The sequence below is a fragment of the Engraulis encrasicolus genome, chromosome 22, assembly GCF_034702125.1.
Source record: "Engraulis encrasicolus isolate BLACKSEA-1 chromosome 22, IST_EnEncr_1.0, whole genome shotgun sequence".
NCBI lineage: Eukaryota > Metazoa > Chordata > Actinopteri > Clupeiformes > Engraulidae > Engraulis > Engraulis encrasicolus.
In genome coordinates, this window is record NC_085878.1 from 2,469,410 (window position 1) to 2,487,822 (window position 18,413).

The window sequence follows — 18,413 nt, forward strand, 5'->3', positions numbered from 1 at the left end:
ACCAATTAGGTAGAGCTTTGAGAACACATAGTATGAGGGGTAGATCTGCTACAGACCCTTCGTCTCTATTACTCTATAGTATACTGTAACTAATGCCAAATTAGTCCAGATGTTAATACCATGATATTTACCTAACATAATAAGGCGATATGCCAGTATGTCAGACGTACACGTACATACTGTATTTTGTTTTTAAGTATGGTAAGCTCAAATCGGACGACTGTCAGACTACACTTAATATATCACGGTGTTGTTTCTGTACTACAATTGTACAGTTTACAATTTTTATCAGCTAGAATACTTCTGTACCATGTTGATGTCGGTAAACCAAGACGGCATTAGCTACGTAACCGGTCTAGCCTATAGTGCAGAGGGCAAGTGAGGCAGCGAAAGTGTTTCTAAAAACCACACAAGACTGGTCTGGTCTGAGAGACTGTCCCTAGATAGATATTAATAGTGTGGCATATGCAAGGCATTGCAGGTCGATTAGACTTGCATAACGTATTACCCCAAATGGAATAAGATGTTCCATACAGTAGTGATAAACATTTGTGCAAAAGATGCAAAACAGAGCCTTCAATTGATTTTTATCTCAATATGAGGTGCTGCGCACCTGACTCTACTACTCTACTCTACTCTATTCTACTACAGTTCCAGTCAGCAATCCCTGTGATGCCCTGCTCAAATATGGATTTGGTATAGAGCCAGGTGCAGTGATTGGGAAAGGGGACTTGAAAGACTACAAGGCAGCACCATAGACTTACTACAGTGTACGTCTACCATATGGTACTACATTGAAGTGAAGTGAAAGCGAAAGCCCAACCGGGAAATTCCAACTCCTATTGTCATTGTGACACAGCAATCCACAGCCCAAAAGTGAACTCCACACTGCACATAACCAACCCGCAACATTTGGGCTACAAGTCTGACGCCCTAACCGCTTACCCATGACTGCCTAGTAAGGAAGCTGATATTGTAACATAACTCTTCCACCAGGTTCAAGACTTTAAATACCTGGAATCAGCTACATACATACGTACGTACATGCATATGATCTTATTCTACTGTATCTCACAGGTTGCTCTTCATTGATAAACAGACAGAATTAGTCTGCTTGAACTTAGTCTGCTTAAACTGCTTGACCAACCCAATCTACTGTATTTACATGCTACAAATAAACAGGATTGTAGTATTTAGCTGTAGGATTATGAAAAGATGCAACAGTACACAGCAATTGGTACTACATGTAGTCAGAAATTCAGCAAGGAGTTGGTCCCCCAAATCTCAGGTCTCAAGTTACCGTCTGACAGATAATAGGACAAAGCCAAAAACAACACGGCAGGGAGATCAATGGGCAGTGTGTGTGTGTGTGTGTGTGTGTGTGTGTGTGTGTGTGTGTGTGTGTGTGTGTGTGTGTGTGTGTGTGTGTGTGTGTGTGTGTGTGTGTGTGTGTGTGCGTGTGCGTGTGCGCGCGCGCGTGTGTGTGTGTGTGCTTTGAGGAGACTGCGTCAAAGGCTTTTATGACCTCCGTGAATTATACATTCATTGATTTTCCAGACCCAGGCTCTGCACTGGGCTCTCTTCTCCTCTCATCTCCTCTCCTCTCCTCTCCATCCTGCTTTTCTCAGAGATACTGTATACTGGACAGGACACACCTTGCATTTCAGAGGAAATGCCATGCATCCATTTTTTCTTTCTAAAAAGCCTTTTTAATTTCTTTGTCTGGTGGTCACATAGATATATTAATAGCCCAGTGAAAAGAGCTTTCACACCACTGATGCTGATGCAAAATGAGAGAATTTTAATGCATGAAAAATAAAGTAAAGTGCTACCCAGGGCCAGTGTTGGGAAAAATGTTTTCGGTCCTTCAGACCAGTGGTTCTCAACTGGAACAGTCTTGGGACCCACCATTTTCCACTCTCATTCTGTCCCGACCCAATTTTTTTAAGCGACACTCGAATGACTGGTTGCACGCTACTGTCTCGCATAAACATTCTGATTTTATCTATGACGACAGATGACACCAGTTCAATCGCCTATCAAAATAAAAGTGGATGTTTTTTGTTTTTTTTTAAGCGAATCAATGAATTACGATTTTTTCTTACACCACGGCTCTGCGACCCACCCATGACCCCTCCGCGACCCACTTTTGGGTCGCGACCCACCAGTTGAGAAACACTGCTTCAGACCATCATCACTGGCACTGCATAGCACTTCACTTCACTTCACTTCACTTCACTTCACTTCATGCATTGGAATTCTTCCCTTTTGCATCAGCATCAGTGGTGTGAGAGCTCCTTTTGACTGGACTATTACTGTGTGGAACTTTGTGCACCCTCCAGGCCACAAGCTGAAAGGCGTGACACCCCTGTGGAATATACATGTCCAAAATGCATTATTACGCTGATTGACATTATGCTACGTATATTTCACTACAATTTCAACAGTTTGCAGTAGGGATACACCGATATCGCTTTTTTGAAAACCGATACAAGTACGAGTACATTAATGTTTGTACTTGCCGATACCGAGTACCGATACAGATACCTTTTACCACCAAAATACAATGAAAATAAATGCATGGCTTTGTTTTTTTCCACCTGTGATATTTTTTTGTCCAATTCCATGTAGATTTAAATGTTAGCAAATGTATCAGGTGGCACTTTTTTCCCATGCTGCTTTCAAGTCCACAGAACGTGACAAGATTTTGCATTGTTTTGTGTAATAGCAGTATCGTTCCTGGTATCGGCAAGTGCTTGACGAGTATGAGTACGAGTATAATGAGCAGTATCGGGTGCCGATCCCGATACCAGTATCGGTATTGGTGCATCCCTAGTTTGCAGCACTCACTGAGCACCTCTGCGGCTTAGGAGTCAATATAAATTATTCACGAGAGTTTGCTATGGGAAAATATATAGCGACAACAGATTCATACAGACACCAACACATTTGCCACGTTTACATGAGACACTTAATTCGGAATTAACTCACTTTAATTCTGAATAAAGCTTAATTCCATTTTGAAAACGTCATGTAACTCAATTCTGAATTAAATGAAAGATCAAAGTAAACTCAACGGAACTATTTAATTCTGAATTATTAAATCAACAAACTTTAATACAACGTTTCAGGTACCTGAAGAAGGTCAGATGACCGAAACGTTGTATTAAAGTTTGCTGGTGGAATGGAGAGTGTGCAGGATTTCTTTACACTTGAATGACAACCCCACTGGGATAATATCCTACGCACCTGCCCAACTACTGAGGTGTGCAAAAGCGTCTTCTTGAACTGAATTATTAAATCGGAATTCATAACGTCATGTCAACGTAGCCAGTGTAACCTACAGTACTTTCTGTAAAGCACTGAACACCCCTTTATTCAGAGGAACGCTACTGATGATGTGTCCCAAATTCAACTTACCAACCAGTCAACCTCTCTTGAGATTTCTCTTGTCAAATTTTGCTGCCGCGGCCGGCAACCAACAAATGCCAATCTTGCTTAGTGGATGGAGAAAAAGTCCCAGCAACTAAGACAACAGCAGTGTTGCTGAACAGACAGGGGGAAAGGCCCGGCAGCCAACCAATAGCAAACATCTCAACAAATCACCTTTCAACTCATCATTCAGCAAGTTCTATACAGTGTGAAAGTGAAAGCCCCATTGGGAAACTCCAATTCTCATTGTCATTGTGACACAGCACTCCACAGCACACAAGTGTTCACTGCACACAACGAAAATGCATTTATGCCTCACCCGTGCAAGGGGGCAGCCCTCAATGGCGCCCCTAGGGAGCAGTGCGGCGGGATGGTACCATGCTCAGGGTACCTCAGTCTTGGAGGAGGATGGGGGAGAGCACTGGTAAATTACTCCCACTACCAACTTCGCAGGTTCGGGTCGAGAGTCGAACCTGTAACCTTTGGGCTACAAGTCTGACGCCCTAACCGCTTACCCATGACTGCACTGTGACCAAAAGTCCAAAATACATATATGTTTACCATTACTGTCCAGCAGGGCTTGACATTAACCTTCTCACTTGCCGGCCACTGTGGCTAGTGGTTTTCCCAAGTCACTAGCCATCCAGCTATTCTACTAGCCAAAAAAAATTTTTTTTAATCATCATGCTGTATCTAACCTCAGAAGATGAGGTGCTTTTAGCAAGAAGATGAGTGCATGGGTTTCTACATTGAAATAAAGCAAACAAATAGAAACTGAGTAAAACTGATCTTTTTCTTGAACTTACTGTAAATACGAACAATTGATACACAGGGGGCAACGTGCAGAATATACACTATTCTGATATGTCATACCATAGAACAGTGATTCTCAAAGTGTGGTCCGCGACACAGCTCAGGTGGTCCGTACGGGGATTTCTAATTTTCCAAGACAAGCTAGCAGTAGGCTATATTTGTAACAATATTACAAAGATAAGCATAGCTGCATAGCATAGCTTTCATCACAATAACCACATAATACATGTGAGTAAAAAATAAGTGGTCTGCATTGAAATCAGCAGTGTCAAATTAGCATCCGTCAACTGTCAATTCGGTTGACAGGTGGTCCCTAAACATTTTTGGGGGGACAAAGTGGTCCTCGGTCTGAACAAGTTTGAGAATCACTGCCATAGAATAAGCTACCTGTCAAATTGGCTAGTGACACTGAAATTGTTACCAGCCACAGCCAAGTTTCACCAGCATTTGGCCGGTTGGCAGGTGCCAGTGTCAAGCCCTGCTGTCCAGACTTTTAGAGACGACACCACTGGATAAGATGATAATAACAAACAGTCTATTTCGGATCTTACAATTTCCAGACACAGAGGAGCACGAGGTCAAAAAGATCATTTATCTGAGAAACCAAAATAGTACCGTACCATTGTGGCTATATTTCTCCTTGGCTGCCACTAAGGTGCTGTTTCCACGTAGCTGGATATTTTTATATCTGGATATTTTTTTCTCCTGGTTGCATTGGTTTTGCATTGGTTTTGGCCTTCCGTTTCCACGTAGCAGATATTTAAAATCCAGGTATAAAAAGCAGGAGAAAAAAATATCCTGTTAAGGGGGCTGAAACGCATTTGTTACAATGGAGGATTTATTTTTATCCACATGTTGCGTTTACACCTAACCAGGACAAAAAAAATACCCTGCTAAAAAAATATCCTGCTACGTGGAAACAGCACCTAAATCTCCGAAAAGTAGAACTGCACACCAACCTGACGTAAAGGGAGATGGGTACCACGGTGTTGAGGATGATGATGTAGGACCAGAAGGCCAGGAAGCCAGAGAATACGGCACTGTCCCTGTCCCCCTCCCAGTGCAGATACGCATGGAAGTGCTTTCCAACGCCAGACTCCCAAATAGAGTTTCCGACGGCCAAAACGACGCCCAGACACACGAGCAGGCCAAAGATCTGGCAATGCAACAGACACAGAAGTTGTGCATGATTATATTATTATGTTTCACAATTACTTATACTAAATTCCAGGTCATTCTAGATTACGCATGTTTTCCAATACTGTTAGCGCATTACTTTAAAGGACCAGTTCAGTCAATTTCAACATGCAGTTGTAATGCTCACACTACCCTGAACTTGTCAGTACCTGAGATTTTTTTTTCTTCTTCTTCAGCCGTTTCCAAGATGCTGGTCATTGTAATGGGGGCAGCGCTTTGTTTAAATTCCAAAAAAACATTTTTATTTATTCCCAAAAACATTCAAATGGTTATACAACATCAGCAGACAACTAGCAAACAGTGGTACCTTTTGGGAAAATATTTGGAATAGTAGGCCTGTGCTACATTTTTTTTAAAATGTAAACAAACGCTACCCCCATTAGAATTGCTCATATCTCGGAAAGGGCTGAGCCGAAAAATATGGCCTCACCGGGTACTGACAAGTCAAGGATAGCGTGAGCAATACAACACCATATTGAAATTGACAGAACTGGTCCTTTAAGTCCTTAGCACAGAGCCTCTGTTATAACCGTGTTGTCACCAAAATGGTAATGCCAAAGTCTTAATCGGTTACTTAAGATTCTCTGCATTCTCATAGCAATGCTGTTATGATGTAGTTGAGTGTTTTTAGCCAAGAGTGAATAGGCTCGTCGAAAGGCCCATCTGCAGTAAGAGACTACGAATGTATGGACGTCGTACTGCAAAAGCTATGGCAAATGAAATGCAAATAAACTATAATACATATCTAGACTTGTTTGTGTTTTCATCTACAGAACGTTTCCCTAGAGCAAGGCTATTCAAATGGCGGCCCTGGGGCCAGATGCGGCCCTTGGACAGCAAGGCTCTGGCCCCCCACCACAAGCCCCTTGAAATACGAAATTGTTTTTCGGAATTTAGAGATAAAAGTATGGGTTCCGTATCGAGCTGAAACGGGACATGGGACGTTAAAATGCAGGAAATTGCATATAAGAAATTGAAAACTTTCTGGGGGAGGACCCCCAGACCCCACTTCATTGAAGTGTCACATAGTTTTTTCATTGACAGTCGGCAACCATTATACATACGTAGCCTACATTTCGGCCCCTTTACTGGGAGGAATTTGGAAAAGGGCCCTCGTTGACATTCAATTGAATACCCCTGCCCTAGATGAATAAATGTTTGCTAAGCATATAGTAATGTAATGTAAAATGTCATGACAGGTGATTCTGTGAAGTGTATGGTGGTTCACTTACCCACAAGACAAGAGTGTTCATTAGTCTGTCGATGCTGGTGCGTTTAGTCTTGGTCTTTTCACAGTTCTGCATGAGTTTGGTTTCAAGGCCTGTAGTACATTTCAGAACCATCAGTTTGAGACTAGGATTTTTCATTTTTTATGGTTGAAAATTCATTGTTTCCCACACTAGTCAACTATATGTGAACTATGTAATGTGTTCACATTTTGTTTATGCAGCAATTAGAGATGTACAGGATCCAAGATCCGGTTCCGGATCCGGCAAGATAATAGGGTTTTTCAGACTATCCGGATCCGGCAGGATCTTAAGCAGTGGATCCGGTATCCGGCAGTTACCTAAAAATCAGGATCTGGGGCATCTCTACTTTTTACGTAGCCTAGGCTTTTCAGTCAGTCTTTCACAACCCCAATCGCTGCGTGGAGTGAAAGCAATTTGGAAGCGGCCGTTGAGGGCAGTGTCTTAAGGCCAATGAGTCTTAAAAATAGTTTGCGCCAACGTAATAAAAAGGGCCCACATGTGCGAGTTGGCCATGTTTTTCAACCCTTTCGTAGGATCTGGTATCCGATTCCGGATCCGGCAGGATCTTAAGCAGTGGATCCGGTATCCGGCAGGATACTAAAAATCAGGATCCGGTGCATCTCTAGCAGCAATATTATGCAACAAAAGTATATTATTATAATTGTAATTAAGCACAAACAGTATCGAGAGTTTGTTGTGATTGTGTGACACCTTTATGATGTGATTATAGATTCTTGGGTTTGGTCTGATTTCTAACTGCAAAGATGAGCATGGCAAAGCACCTTTATAATGTGTTTGTTTACCTTACAGCAATATGTTTGCGTGAGTGTTACCTGCAAAGATGACCATGCCAAAGCACCAGTCTGTGTTCCTCAGGATGCAGCCTCTCAGCAGCATCCTCTGGTTGTCAAGGGAATAGGAGCTCCCTCTCCATGTCAATGTCCCGATGAAGCGGTCCAGCCTGTTATTGGGAGCCTCACACACCACCTCCCCTGTTAACAAGAACCCAGTGAGAAATGATCTGCATAGCAAACTAGTAAATAATACATATTAGGGCTGGGACTTGATTACAGTACACATTTAAATGAAATTAACTATAGGCTTTGAAATGAATGAATCGCAATGAATTAAATATACCACATTAATCATCAATACCAGTTATTCTTTTAGTAATTAAAATGTATATAATGTATGTTTAGTGTTTTTTTGCGTTACTGGAGCAGTAGTGGCCTACCATCAAACTCTACTAGATGAGTGATGTCAGCACCAAGGTCAGAGGTGACAGGCAAGGCCTGCCGCACTTTCAAATTGGTCTCTCTATGAATGGCAAGATATTACATTACATTATTACATTACATTACATTGCATTTGGCAGACGCTTTATAACCAAAGTGACTTTCAAAAGAGGACATAATCATAGCCAACATCGCTATGGATATACAGATATACAGATATCGCTATAGATATACAGTAGCTCCATAACAATACATTTGGGAACAAAGAAACATTAAAATCAGAAAAGCGAAAATCTATCGTGCTTACCCATCCAGTTCCGCGGTCTCTACGTAGCACAGTCCATTGGGTTCACTTGTTGATAGCAACAACAGATCTGCCTTTAAGGAACAGAAGAAAGAAAAGTAATGTCAGTAACCAATATTTTATTGATATTTTATAATTATACTAGGGCTGCACGATTATGGAAAAAATATTTTATTTTGGTCAAAATCGCAATTGATTTTTTGCAGATTTTTTTTAAAATTATAACGAGATGAAATATTACCAAGAATGAATTAAGTCTTACATACGGGATGAGCAAAATAAAATGAATTGTAATAATTATGTAAAGGCAATAGCATGAAACTTAGGTGGACAGATTTCTGGCCAGAAACACCAGCCTGTCAGTATGTTCTGGCTTCAAGGACGATCCCAAAGGTAGGCCACTATTGCCACGATTAAATCACGATTGAAATCACGCCTTCGATTTCACGATTTTATCACGATTTTCGATTATTTTCGATTAATTGTGCAGCCCTAAATTATACTACGGTTATAAAGTTATATACTCTGATATAAAGCATATATTACATTTATAGGGCAGTTATCATGTCACATTAAAATGATAAAGCACCATTTTGAATATTTTGCTGCAGGAGTGGCCTCTCTATCTTTCTGTCACACACTAGGCTTTCAAAGGCTTCTCTCAAGGGCCCACTTCTTCCTCATTATTTCATTGCAATTTCTTCAAGCCTGGTCATGTGACTGTCTTCATATGATAGGCATCACATCACATGTACCACACTACAATATTGTGGCTTGCTAATGGACCATAATTCATTGTGGTGTATCGGCCACTTGTAAGAGACTTTTAGACAGACCAGAGTCAGATCTACTGGTGTTGGGTCAGACCTACTTTGGTTAACGTGGGAAGCTTGAAGCTAAAGATCACTTACAGCAACAAACTGGTTATTTTCAAGCTTGATAATGTCCCCGACGTGGACATTCATCCACTTCTCTTTCTGTAGTCTTGGGACAAAACAAAACAATAGAAAATCAATTTAGCCCAAGGAGATTCATCTTCCAGTACCAACAGTGAAAATTAATTTTTCATGATAATGGGCCTCTTTCTCGTGACATCAGAAAACTTTTTTTATTTCATTATTTTTTTGATCAAATGCTTTTTATTTTCCAAATGGATATGTACAATACAAGGTGTTAAAGAAAATCTGAGTTAAAGGCAAAGAAAAAACAGTTAACAAAACACACACATTTCCCTGCCATCCCGCCCACCCCCATGGCGACCCCCACCCAACCCACCCCGGATCTCAGAATATAAAACCAACAAAACATAAATAAATAAAAACACATAATTGAAAATATTAGGGCTGGGACATTAATGCATTAATTTCGATTAATTAATCACGCGATGCGATTAATTAATTAACATGATTTAAAAAATTAATCACAGTGTAATAATATAGCTACATAGTTCTGGTTTAGACCAGTGGAGGGCAGTATTACGCCTGATGGTGAACAGCCTGCTGAAATTGAGAAGAATTCTCTCTTCTTTTAAAAATGAATAATATTTTTAGATTACATTTATTTATTGTAATTATTCAAAATCCATGTGAAAAAAAAATGCACTGTTCTCAAGTCAGATATTTCAATGCGATTAAAATGCGATTAATTCGGTAAATTAATTTAAAATCCTATAGATTAATTCGATTAAAAATTGCAATCGAGTCCCAGCCCTAGAAAATATATTTCAACAACATAAATCATTCTATTTATACATTATGGCTGGCTGTCCTGCACTTTTTCTTTGATGAGAGAGTCTGCTGCATCCCATGCTTGAATTGTTTTTTTGCTGGCTCCATGCATTCGAGCCACTGATCTCTCCATTATGACAATGTCCAGAAAAGAGTTTGCCCATTGCAATCCTCAATGACCTTAATGAAAAGAAGCTCCACTCAGTGCCATAAACATAAACATACTTTTTCAGCCTAAAACCGGTAGTCATTTGTACCTGCTTTGCGTCGAAATCGGAGTGCATTTCTCAAAACCATAGTTGCTATCTACATTAGCTACTTGTAAATACCTACTTGTTGTCTGCTACTTTGTTGTCCTACCCAAGTTGCTGACTGGCTAACAACTACGCTTTCGAGAAACACAGCCCATATCTTGTTTGACATGGTTGCGAAAAAAAAAGGCGAACTGAAGAAGTGTCTACTCACTTTCCCCTGATGAGCACCTGAGCCTGCCGCGTGTTCACCTGCCGGTCACTCCTGTGGCGAAACTGGGGAAGGAAATGGAATGGAATGAAATGGAATGGGTTGGAAACGACAGCAACAACTCAATTAACAGTTAACCATTATGTGGCGAAACTGTGGAAGGAAATGGAATGGAATGGAATGGGTTGGAAACGACAGTAACAACTTAATTAACAATTAACCATTAATTAGCAATGAATTAAAAATTACAATGGAATGGGTTGGAAACGACAGCCAGGGAAGCCAACAAGTAGGGACAAAGGGGTCTGCTGTCCCGGGCCCGGGGAGAGAGGGGCCCATATTTGGGTCCTCATTACATTAAATGTATTGGGTGGGGGGCCCTTTCAGATGACTTTGTCCTGGGCCCAGCCAAAGCTGTCAGCTGCCCTGACGACAGCACCAAATTAATTAATAATTAACACTTAATTAACAATTAACTAAAAAATCAACAGCACAACAGCACCAAGTTAATTAACAATTTAACATAGCTTAACTTACCAATTAACATAACTAACAAAACATTTGTTATTCTTTTAAAAAGAATAACAAAAACAGGGCAAACAGGCAGATCTTGTACAGCAGGGCTATTCAAATAGAGGTCTTGGGGCCAGATGTGGACCTTGAATGGCAAGGTCCTGGCCCACCATAAGGCCAGAACAAAATTAAAACAAATAGGTGTGCTAACTGTGGCCGTGCATCATTTGCAATCACTAACACGGGTTGGGGATATCTCTTCTATGCATTCACATGAGAGTGAAATCTTATCTAAAATAGTGTCATAAATAGACCATCCTAAGGCTGATAAGAAATAGAGAAGTGAATATCTGTCCTGTCCGGAAAGCTATCTGCTTGTTTCGCACCATAACCTCAGACACCGTGCTGCTCGCAGTTATACACATTCCATGTTCAGCCCCTTCACTGGAGGGAACTTGAAAAACTGGCCCTCTGTGACTTTTAATTGAATACCCCTGTTGTACAGCAGGAGTACATCTGCGTGTGAGAGAACACCTGTGCATGACTTCATGTCATGCACTTCTGATTCAAGATGCATTAGAAAAGCTACTCTTCAGGTACAAAACCATGTTTCAGCCATATTTTATGAGTGACACGCTAGTTCAAGAAGACGCTTTTGCACACCTCTGTAGTTGGGCAAGAGTGTAGGATATTATCCCAGTGGGGTTGTCATTCAAGTGTAAAGAAATCCTGCACACTGTCCATTCCACCAACAAACTTTAATACAACGTTTCGGTCATCCAACCTTCTTTAGGTAAAGTTAACTTCACCTGAAGAAGGTCGGATGACCGAAACGTTGTATTTAAGTTTGTTGGTGGAATGGACAGTGTGCAGGATTTCTTTGCACTTGAATGAGTGACATGTGAACCTACATAGTCATCCATGGCGTCCTTCACAGCTGTGACGGTGAGGACTGCGGCCAGAGGCACGATGGTGGTAAACCAGGATAGAGAGGAGATCTGAGGAATCAGCTGTAGACACACACACACACACACACACACACACACACACACACACACACACACACACACACACACACACACACACACATGTACACACGCACACATGCACACACACATGTACACACACACATGTACACACTCACACACACACATGCACACGCACACATGCACACACACAAGCACACAGACGCACATACACACACACACACACACATGCAACATCAAAGTTAAAAGGAATTGTACAGATGTGATGTTAGGATCTACTGTCGGAGCTCTACTATTTACTGAGGAATGGCACACGCACACACACACACACACACACACACACACACACACACACACACACACACACACACACACACACACACACACACACACACACACACACACACACACAGAGAGAGAGAGAGAGAGAGAGAGAGAGAGAGAGAGAGAGAGAGAGAGAGAGAGCATCAAGAAGTCCACAGATGTTCATAAATGTGTCCCTTGTAGCCTTAAACACTTTTTTCTGAGAAATGACACGTAGATGTGCACCCCCTCTCCACACACACACACACACACACACACACACACACACACACACACACACACACACACACACACACACACACACACACACACACACACACACAGATGTCATGCTTAGATATACTGTAACCGTTCAGCCCGCTTGTTTACAGGCCCCACCTGGAGGATGAGCAGACATAAGAAGTATGTGTTGGCCACACGCTGAAACTGCTCATACAGATTGATGGGCAGGAATGTGAAAATGTTGTATTTGGATGTTTTGATGTGGTTATCCTGTCAATAAAACAGAAAGACAGATATGTTGTTTATTACCAGTCATTAGGAGAAAATATGTACACCAGCGGTTCCCATAGCGTATTCAGTGGGGATGCCCTTTCAGAACCCTGGAATATTTTAGATATTTTTTATATTTTAAATTTTAGCGATATTTTCCCCACCCCCAGTTTGGGGGCCACTGATGTATACAGTAGTATTCATTCAATATTAGTTCAATATTCAATCCCATCTGTCTACTCTAAAATAATAAAATAGCAGTATGAAAATATGAAGATCTTCCGTTGAACTTGGATTTGAATTTCTCTGAAAAGACGTGTTCTGAGACAGAACATTAATCAACTTCCATGTACTGTAACAACCATCTTCTTTCTGAAATACAAAATCAAAACAATTCTTGGAAACAACCATCGATGAGGTAATGGATTGGTGGCATAATTGCCGTGGCAATATTGTAAGGGGATCCTAAGTACTTCAGACGCTTACACAATCTACCATGAGTATACCAATACACCTGCAAACAAGACACTATTCTTAACACAACAGTGTTGTATTGGTATAGCTGAATGGTTGGAATGATTGATTTTTGGATATGAAGTGACTATGAAAGCAACTCAATACGCCTGTCTTCATAGGGTTATCTGTAAACATACTGTACATTACAGTACAAGAATTAAATATGTAACTACAAACATAAAGTGAAAGACAGAGACATTTTTATTCATCACATCATCCAGTTCAGCATGAATGATACATTGTTAGCTCCTTAGGAGTCACTAAATCAAACTGTGTATCCTCTTCAGAAATGGCTTGGGCTGCTCGGATTGGATGTGTCTCTGGCGCCTGGCCAAGTGCTATTCATAGAGGAGAATGAACCTCTTCCCTTCTCAGATCACATCACATAGAGGCCATTTCCTATCTATCGGGACCAGACTGGCTCGGGAACAACAATCTCCCCTCTTCTCTGTGACTTTCACAACTCTTTTTTTTAACCGATATCAGTGCAAGTATGAGATTGGGGAAAAGGGGGAGGGGGGGGGGTCAGTTTTCCCAGGCCAAAGAGGTCAGTTTTCCCAGGCCCAGAGAGAAGGAGGGCCCAGAATTACATGTTGGAAGGGGGGGGGGCTTCCAAATGACTTTGTCCTCAGCCTGGCCAGAGCTGTCAGCGGCCCTGGGAAATGGGTGATGTACTACAACGGTAGAAAACAAATCATACATGCACAAATCCCACAATGACTCATGACCCCATAAAGAGGTGGTTGTGGTTGCAGTGTCAAAACACCACCCCCATTGTGTAGCTGCACTTGTGGGAAACAATTTACACCTGCAATTGATTCTTTAATCACAGAGAAGATGAACAGAAAACATTTTGTCTATGAAGTTTTATGTAGCTCTATGTAGCTTGATGATACTTTATCAGGCAGTAGTACAGCACATTCAGTGTTGATATGAGGAATACCAAATTATTGTTTCTAAAAAGGCTATGTGACATATTAGGTTTACAGTTATGTTACAACTAGCTAAGTTATTACAGTTATGTTACAACTAACTAAGTTCCTAACTGCTGAGAAAGGGCACTATACACACTGGCAGTAAGGATACAAGTTTCAAAGGATGAAAACATGCTACATATTTAGTACAGAACAAGATTAGAATATACTATATAGGCCTACTGTAGGAACACATAGTACTCTGCAACACATATGGTATTCTGCATACTCACAGCGTACTTGTATCTCCCGTTGTACTCTCGATCATTCGCACGAACATGCCGCTCCTCTTCTGTGGAGAGAATGACTTTATATCTTCTGATGTTATTCTCATGACGTACTTTTTAAAGTTTTTTTTGTGTGAAAACATGCTCATTAAAACTATTTAGAGTGAGATCAAATATGTTAGGGCAACAACATGGCTAATTTTATGCTGGCTTACATTGTATTTATTATACTGAGAGTGAAGGAAAACAATGCAAGGAAATTAAGATGTTAAGACACTGCGTTATACATGTGATGTTACCAGAAGTCATAGGACATTAGTAAAGGCTCTGTGCTATGTCATAGTATAGTGTAGTACTACAGTAGTGAACTTTTCAATGGCTATTACAGCGTTCCACTGGTGGAACTGGGGAGTATGGGGCTACCTATCACACAGCAATTTCCTTTTTTCATCCATACACTATATTTCCCATTGTTAATTCCATACGTCTTGGTCCTATTCTGGAAATTTTGAATTAACATTTATCATATTATCTGCTATCATATTTGTTCTTGGGTGGATTCTAAGCAACAGTTTCTACAGCATGGTCATGGATATTTGTTTCAGGGTATGGCCAGCCCAGTACCTTGCTCTTGTGAGGTCCTACAGGGGGTCCACTTGGACCTGAAGGAACCGGGCCACCACCACCTCCTGGGCCTCTTCTCTGCAGAGGTCATGTCTCCTCAGCACTCTACACAACACAAATAAAGTTGGTAGAACTACAAAGTAATGCTTCAATATTAGAGGACTCTACAACTACAATCTACTTGAACTATTTGAACTTGACACCCCTTTGTGAATACAGATGCAGCACACTATATTACATTACATTACATTACATTTCATTTGGCAGACGCTTTATAACCAAAGCGACTTTCAAAAGAGGACATAATCAAGCCAACATCACAAGCAAATACAAAGTGCACAGGAGATATACAGAACAACAAGTGCAGTTGCAAAGAGGGGTTAGTTTTTTTTTTCTTAAGAGTAAATAACGAGTACACACACACACACAAACACACACACACAAACTAAACTAAACTAAACATCATGTCAATATACACTATACACTATACACCTACTTGATCATCTTACCTTATCTACATGAAGTTGATCTTTATGCTCACATACAATTGGACAACACATGTTGTTCATGATTAATAGAAAATAGTTATAGCAGTCCTAAAACACTCTAAACTATGAGGCAACAATCCAGCAGGGGATGAGAGAGAATTTTAGAAACTATATTTATATCTTGGAGAATACAATACAAAAAACATCTCGGCACACACTCATTTAGCTCTTGGATCAACTTGCCTATGGAGCAAATGAGTCACATTTCATTTTATTTAACAATGCAACAATGCATTACAGTTGTTGCGATTAAATCATTTCCAAAAAAGGTATCTCATCATCCAGCCAATCTACTGTATGTCAATCCAAGTTGCTCTTACCTTCCAGCACCCAAGGAACCGAACATGCAAATGATGTAAATGGCTCGAGCTTGCCCCAGATCCCATCCAGATTCAGCAAACACCTACCACTAAAACCACAGGGCAGGAAATCACGTCAAAGAGAGTTAGAGGTAAGGTAACCATATGCAATGCAACTACAATGACCATGACAGAGTTTGAATGTGAATGATCAGGATTACATATCAAGATGAGCAATAAACATGTAACTTAACATAAAAGCCTGAACAACACTCTCATCCTGAGGTAATGAATTGCATTTACAGGGATACAGTGAGAAGTTCGATGGCCTAGTCCCAAATGTGTATGCATGTGAGCATGGTTCAGAAAAGCAGATAACTAAAAGAGTGGGGTTTTAGTTTAACACCTCCCTAGGTTTTTGATACTCTCCATAGCCGACATCTGTCTTACAAGTAGAGCATACATTACCATTTAAAAGATAAGATAAGATAAGATAAGATAAGATAAGATAAGATAAGATAAGATAAGATAAGATAAGATAAGATAAGATAAGATAAAGCTTTATTGTCTGTAACACATGAAACAGAAAATTGTCAATGCAATTACAATACTTTCCGATTAAATCCTGTGAGTTTCAAGTGAAAAGAGTGGGTTTAACCACATTGGCTTTTGCCACAAGCAGCTCTGCTTGAGTTTCCTGCGTTGCAAAGCCAAGCCCCCGTGCTTCAAGCTTTTATGGAGGTTTGGAGGTCTCTCAACATAACCTTATGACAATAGCATTGCACTGTAATTACAATGAAGGTCCTACACTGTGTCTGCAGATTCACGCAGTCGTGCAGGTCAAGCAACTGAAGTTCTTCAAGTGAAATACAATCTCTAAAAAGAATTCCAGTTGCTGACAATTTACCTGCTTTGTGTGTAATCCATTTGCATTACACAATGTGTGTAATCAATATAAAGTGAGCAGGGCCGGATTAACACACAGACTAGATGTGGCTGCAGCCCAGGGGGCCCCATCTGCCAGGGGGAACCCCTGATAAGGCAAAAGTTGTTTTTAAATTATTTTTTTAAGGCAGAATTGTGACAAGGTGTGATATTGAATAATTCAGATGTCGTGTTGAGTAGAGTTTCAAATCCTGTCAATACTCCTCGCCACAGTTGAATGACGAGTTGGCTCATAATTATAACAAAGTGTTTATGTCATGAAATTTGCCTGGGGGGGGCACAGCAACCTGTAGCCTAGGGGCCCCGGGTCATCTTAATCCTGCCCTGGTAGTGACATGATCTTGATAAGCATGTCAGCAACCACTTTGTATACAGTTCAGTATGTTTATATTAATTCACCCACCCATTCCTTTCCCAAGGGGTGTCACATACACATACTGTATAGCATAGGCCTACGTCAGGGAAAAGACCCCCGGAAAGGATGCTCCTCTTCATTTGAGGGTCCAAAATCATTTTTGCCCTATTCCCTAATACGTCCCCAGAAGATAAGGTAGGGAAAACCATCAAGAACCAAGTAGCCAAACGGATGAACCCACTTGCTCATACCAACTCATTCTTTTGTATCTTCAGAAAACTGGGAAGAAACAATCCCAAGTGTGTGTGTGTGTGTGTGTGTGTGTGTGTGTGTGTGTGTGTGTGTGTGTGTGTGTGTGTGTGTGTGTGTGTGTGCGTGTGCGTGTGCGTGTGCGTGTGCGTGTGTGTGTGTGTGTGTGTTGCACATAGGACTCTTGATTAATCACTGGTGGTCAGACAGAGTTGACCAGGGTCATGCGTAATACTCAATGCCCATCTCGGTGGTTAACCTAAATGGAGTGCTACAGATAAAAAAATATAACAGCAAGCGAATATATACCACGATCATTACAAAATAATGGCACCACGCAAAAAAGAATGAAGGTGTGTGCAATTGGGCAGACTTACAAACCTTTGGAGAATCGAGCTCCACATGACACACCTTCCTGATGCTGGTGTGTAGCGCATATGATGTCCTGGCGTAACTTTTCCCCGTCAGTAGGAATTAAACAAGCAAACTTGGTTAAGAAGATGCACAACAATGTAAGGCTATGTCCGGTTTAAAAGTACCTGCCATGTTCAGAATAGCCTAATCGACAAATAGAGGGAGATTCTCCCTTAAGAAAGACCTCTTCTGGGTACTCCGTCTGCTGAATTGCCAAGGGTTTGTAATCGCCTCGAGCGTTGCAGCTCTGCGCTAAATTTCTACGATGTGAAGCTACTTTCCTCCATGCCACTCAACTGCTCTGTTGAAATGGTTTACGTCTCTTCCGCTATGCTGAGAGCGTGACAGCTTCTGAAGAAGTGGCAACAGATTTCTTATTCAGGATGTTTACTTCCTGGAAGCAGAATTTGTCATTTTAATTTCCATTCCAAAAATCTTTATTCTAAGGCCTATACAACTGTTGAAGTTCACACAGTTAACAGTTCAGAATGTCTGACAGTTCAAAACAATACAGGCTAAATAATTAT

General features: G+C 40.9%; 1 protein-coding gene across 1 annotated transcript in view; it reads right to left on the reverse strand.

Annotated features, from left to right (window-relative positions):
* Nucleotides 1-18,182, reverse strand: part of LOC134438715 (probable phospholipid-transporting ATPase IM) — a 34,496-nt gene extending 16,314 nt beyond the window's left edge. Inside the window, exons 1-13 of the mRNA XM_063188337.1 lie at nucleotides 17,854-18,182; nucleotides 15,945-16,033; nucleotides 15,077-15,181; nucleotides 14,459-14,517; nucleotides 12,622-12,735; nucleotides 11,845-11,943; nucleotides 10,424-10,485; nucleotides 9,143-9,215; nucleotides 8,235-8,305; nucleotides 7,927-8,009; nucleotides 7,526-7,684; nucleotides 6,675-6,763; nucleotides 5,205-5,401 (exon numbers count right to left, since the gene is read on the reverse strand). Coding sequence (XP_063044407.1) covers nucleotides 5,205-5,401; nucleotides 6,675-6,763; nucleotides 7,526-7,684; nucleotides 7,927-8,009; nucleotides 8,235-8,305; nucleotides 9,143-9,215; nucleotides 10,424-10,485; nucleotides 11,845-11,943; nucleotides 12,622-12,735; nucleotides 14,459-14,517; nucleotides 15,077-15,167 — 1,097 coding nt within the window. The 5' untranslated portion in view covers nucleotides 15,168-15,181; nucleotides 15,945-16,033; nucleotides 17,854-18,182. The remainder of the gene's footprint in view (nucleotides 1-5,204; nucleotides 5,402-6,674; nucleotides 6,764-7,525; nucleotides 7,685-7,926; nucleotides 8,010-8,234; nucleotides 8,306-9,142; nucleotides 9,216-10,423; nucleotides 10,486-11,844; nucleotides 11,944-12,621; nucleotides 12,736-14,458; nucleotides 14,518-15,076; nucleotides 15,182-15,944; nucleotides 16,034-17,853) is intronic.
* Between the last annotated feature and the right edge of the window lie 231 nt (nucleotides 18,183-18,413).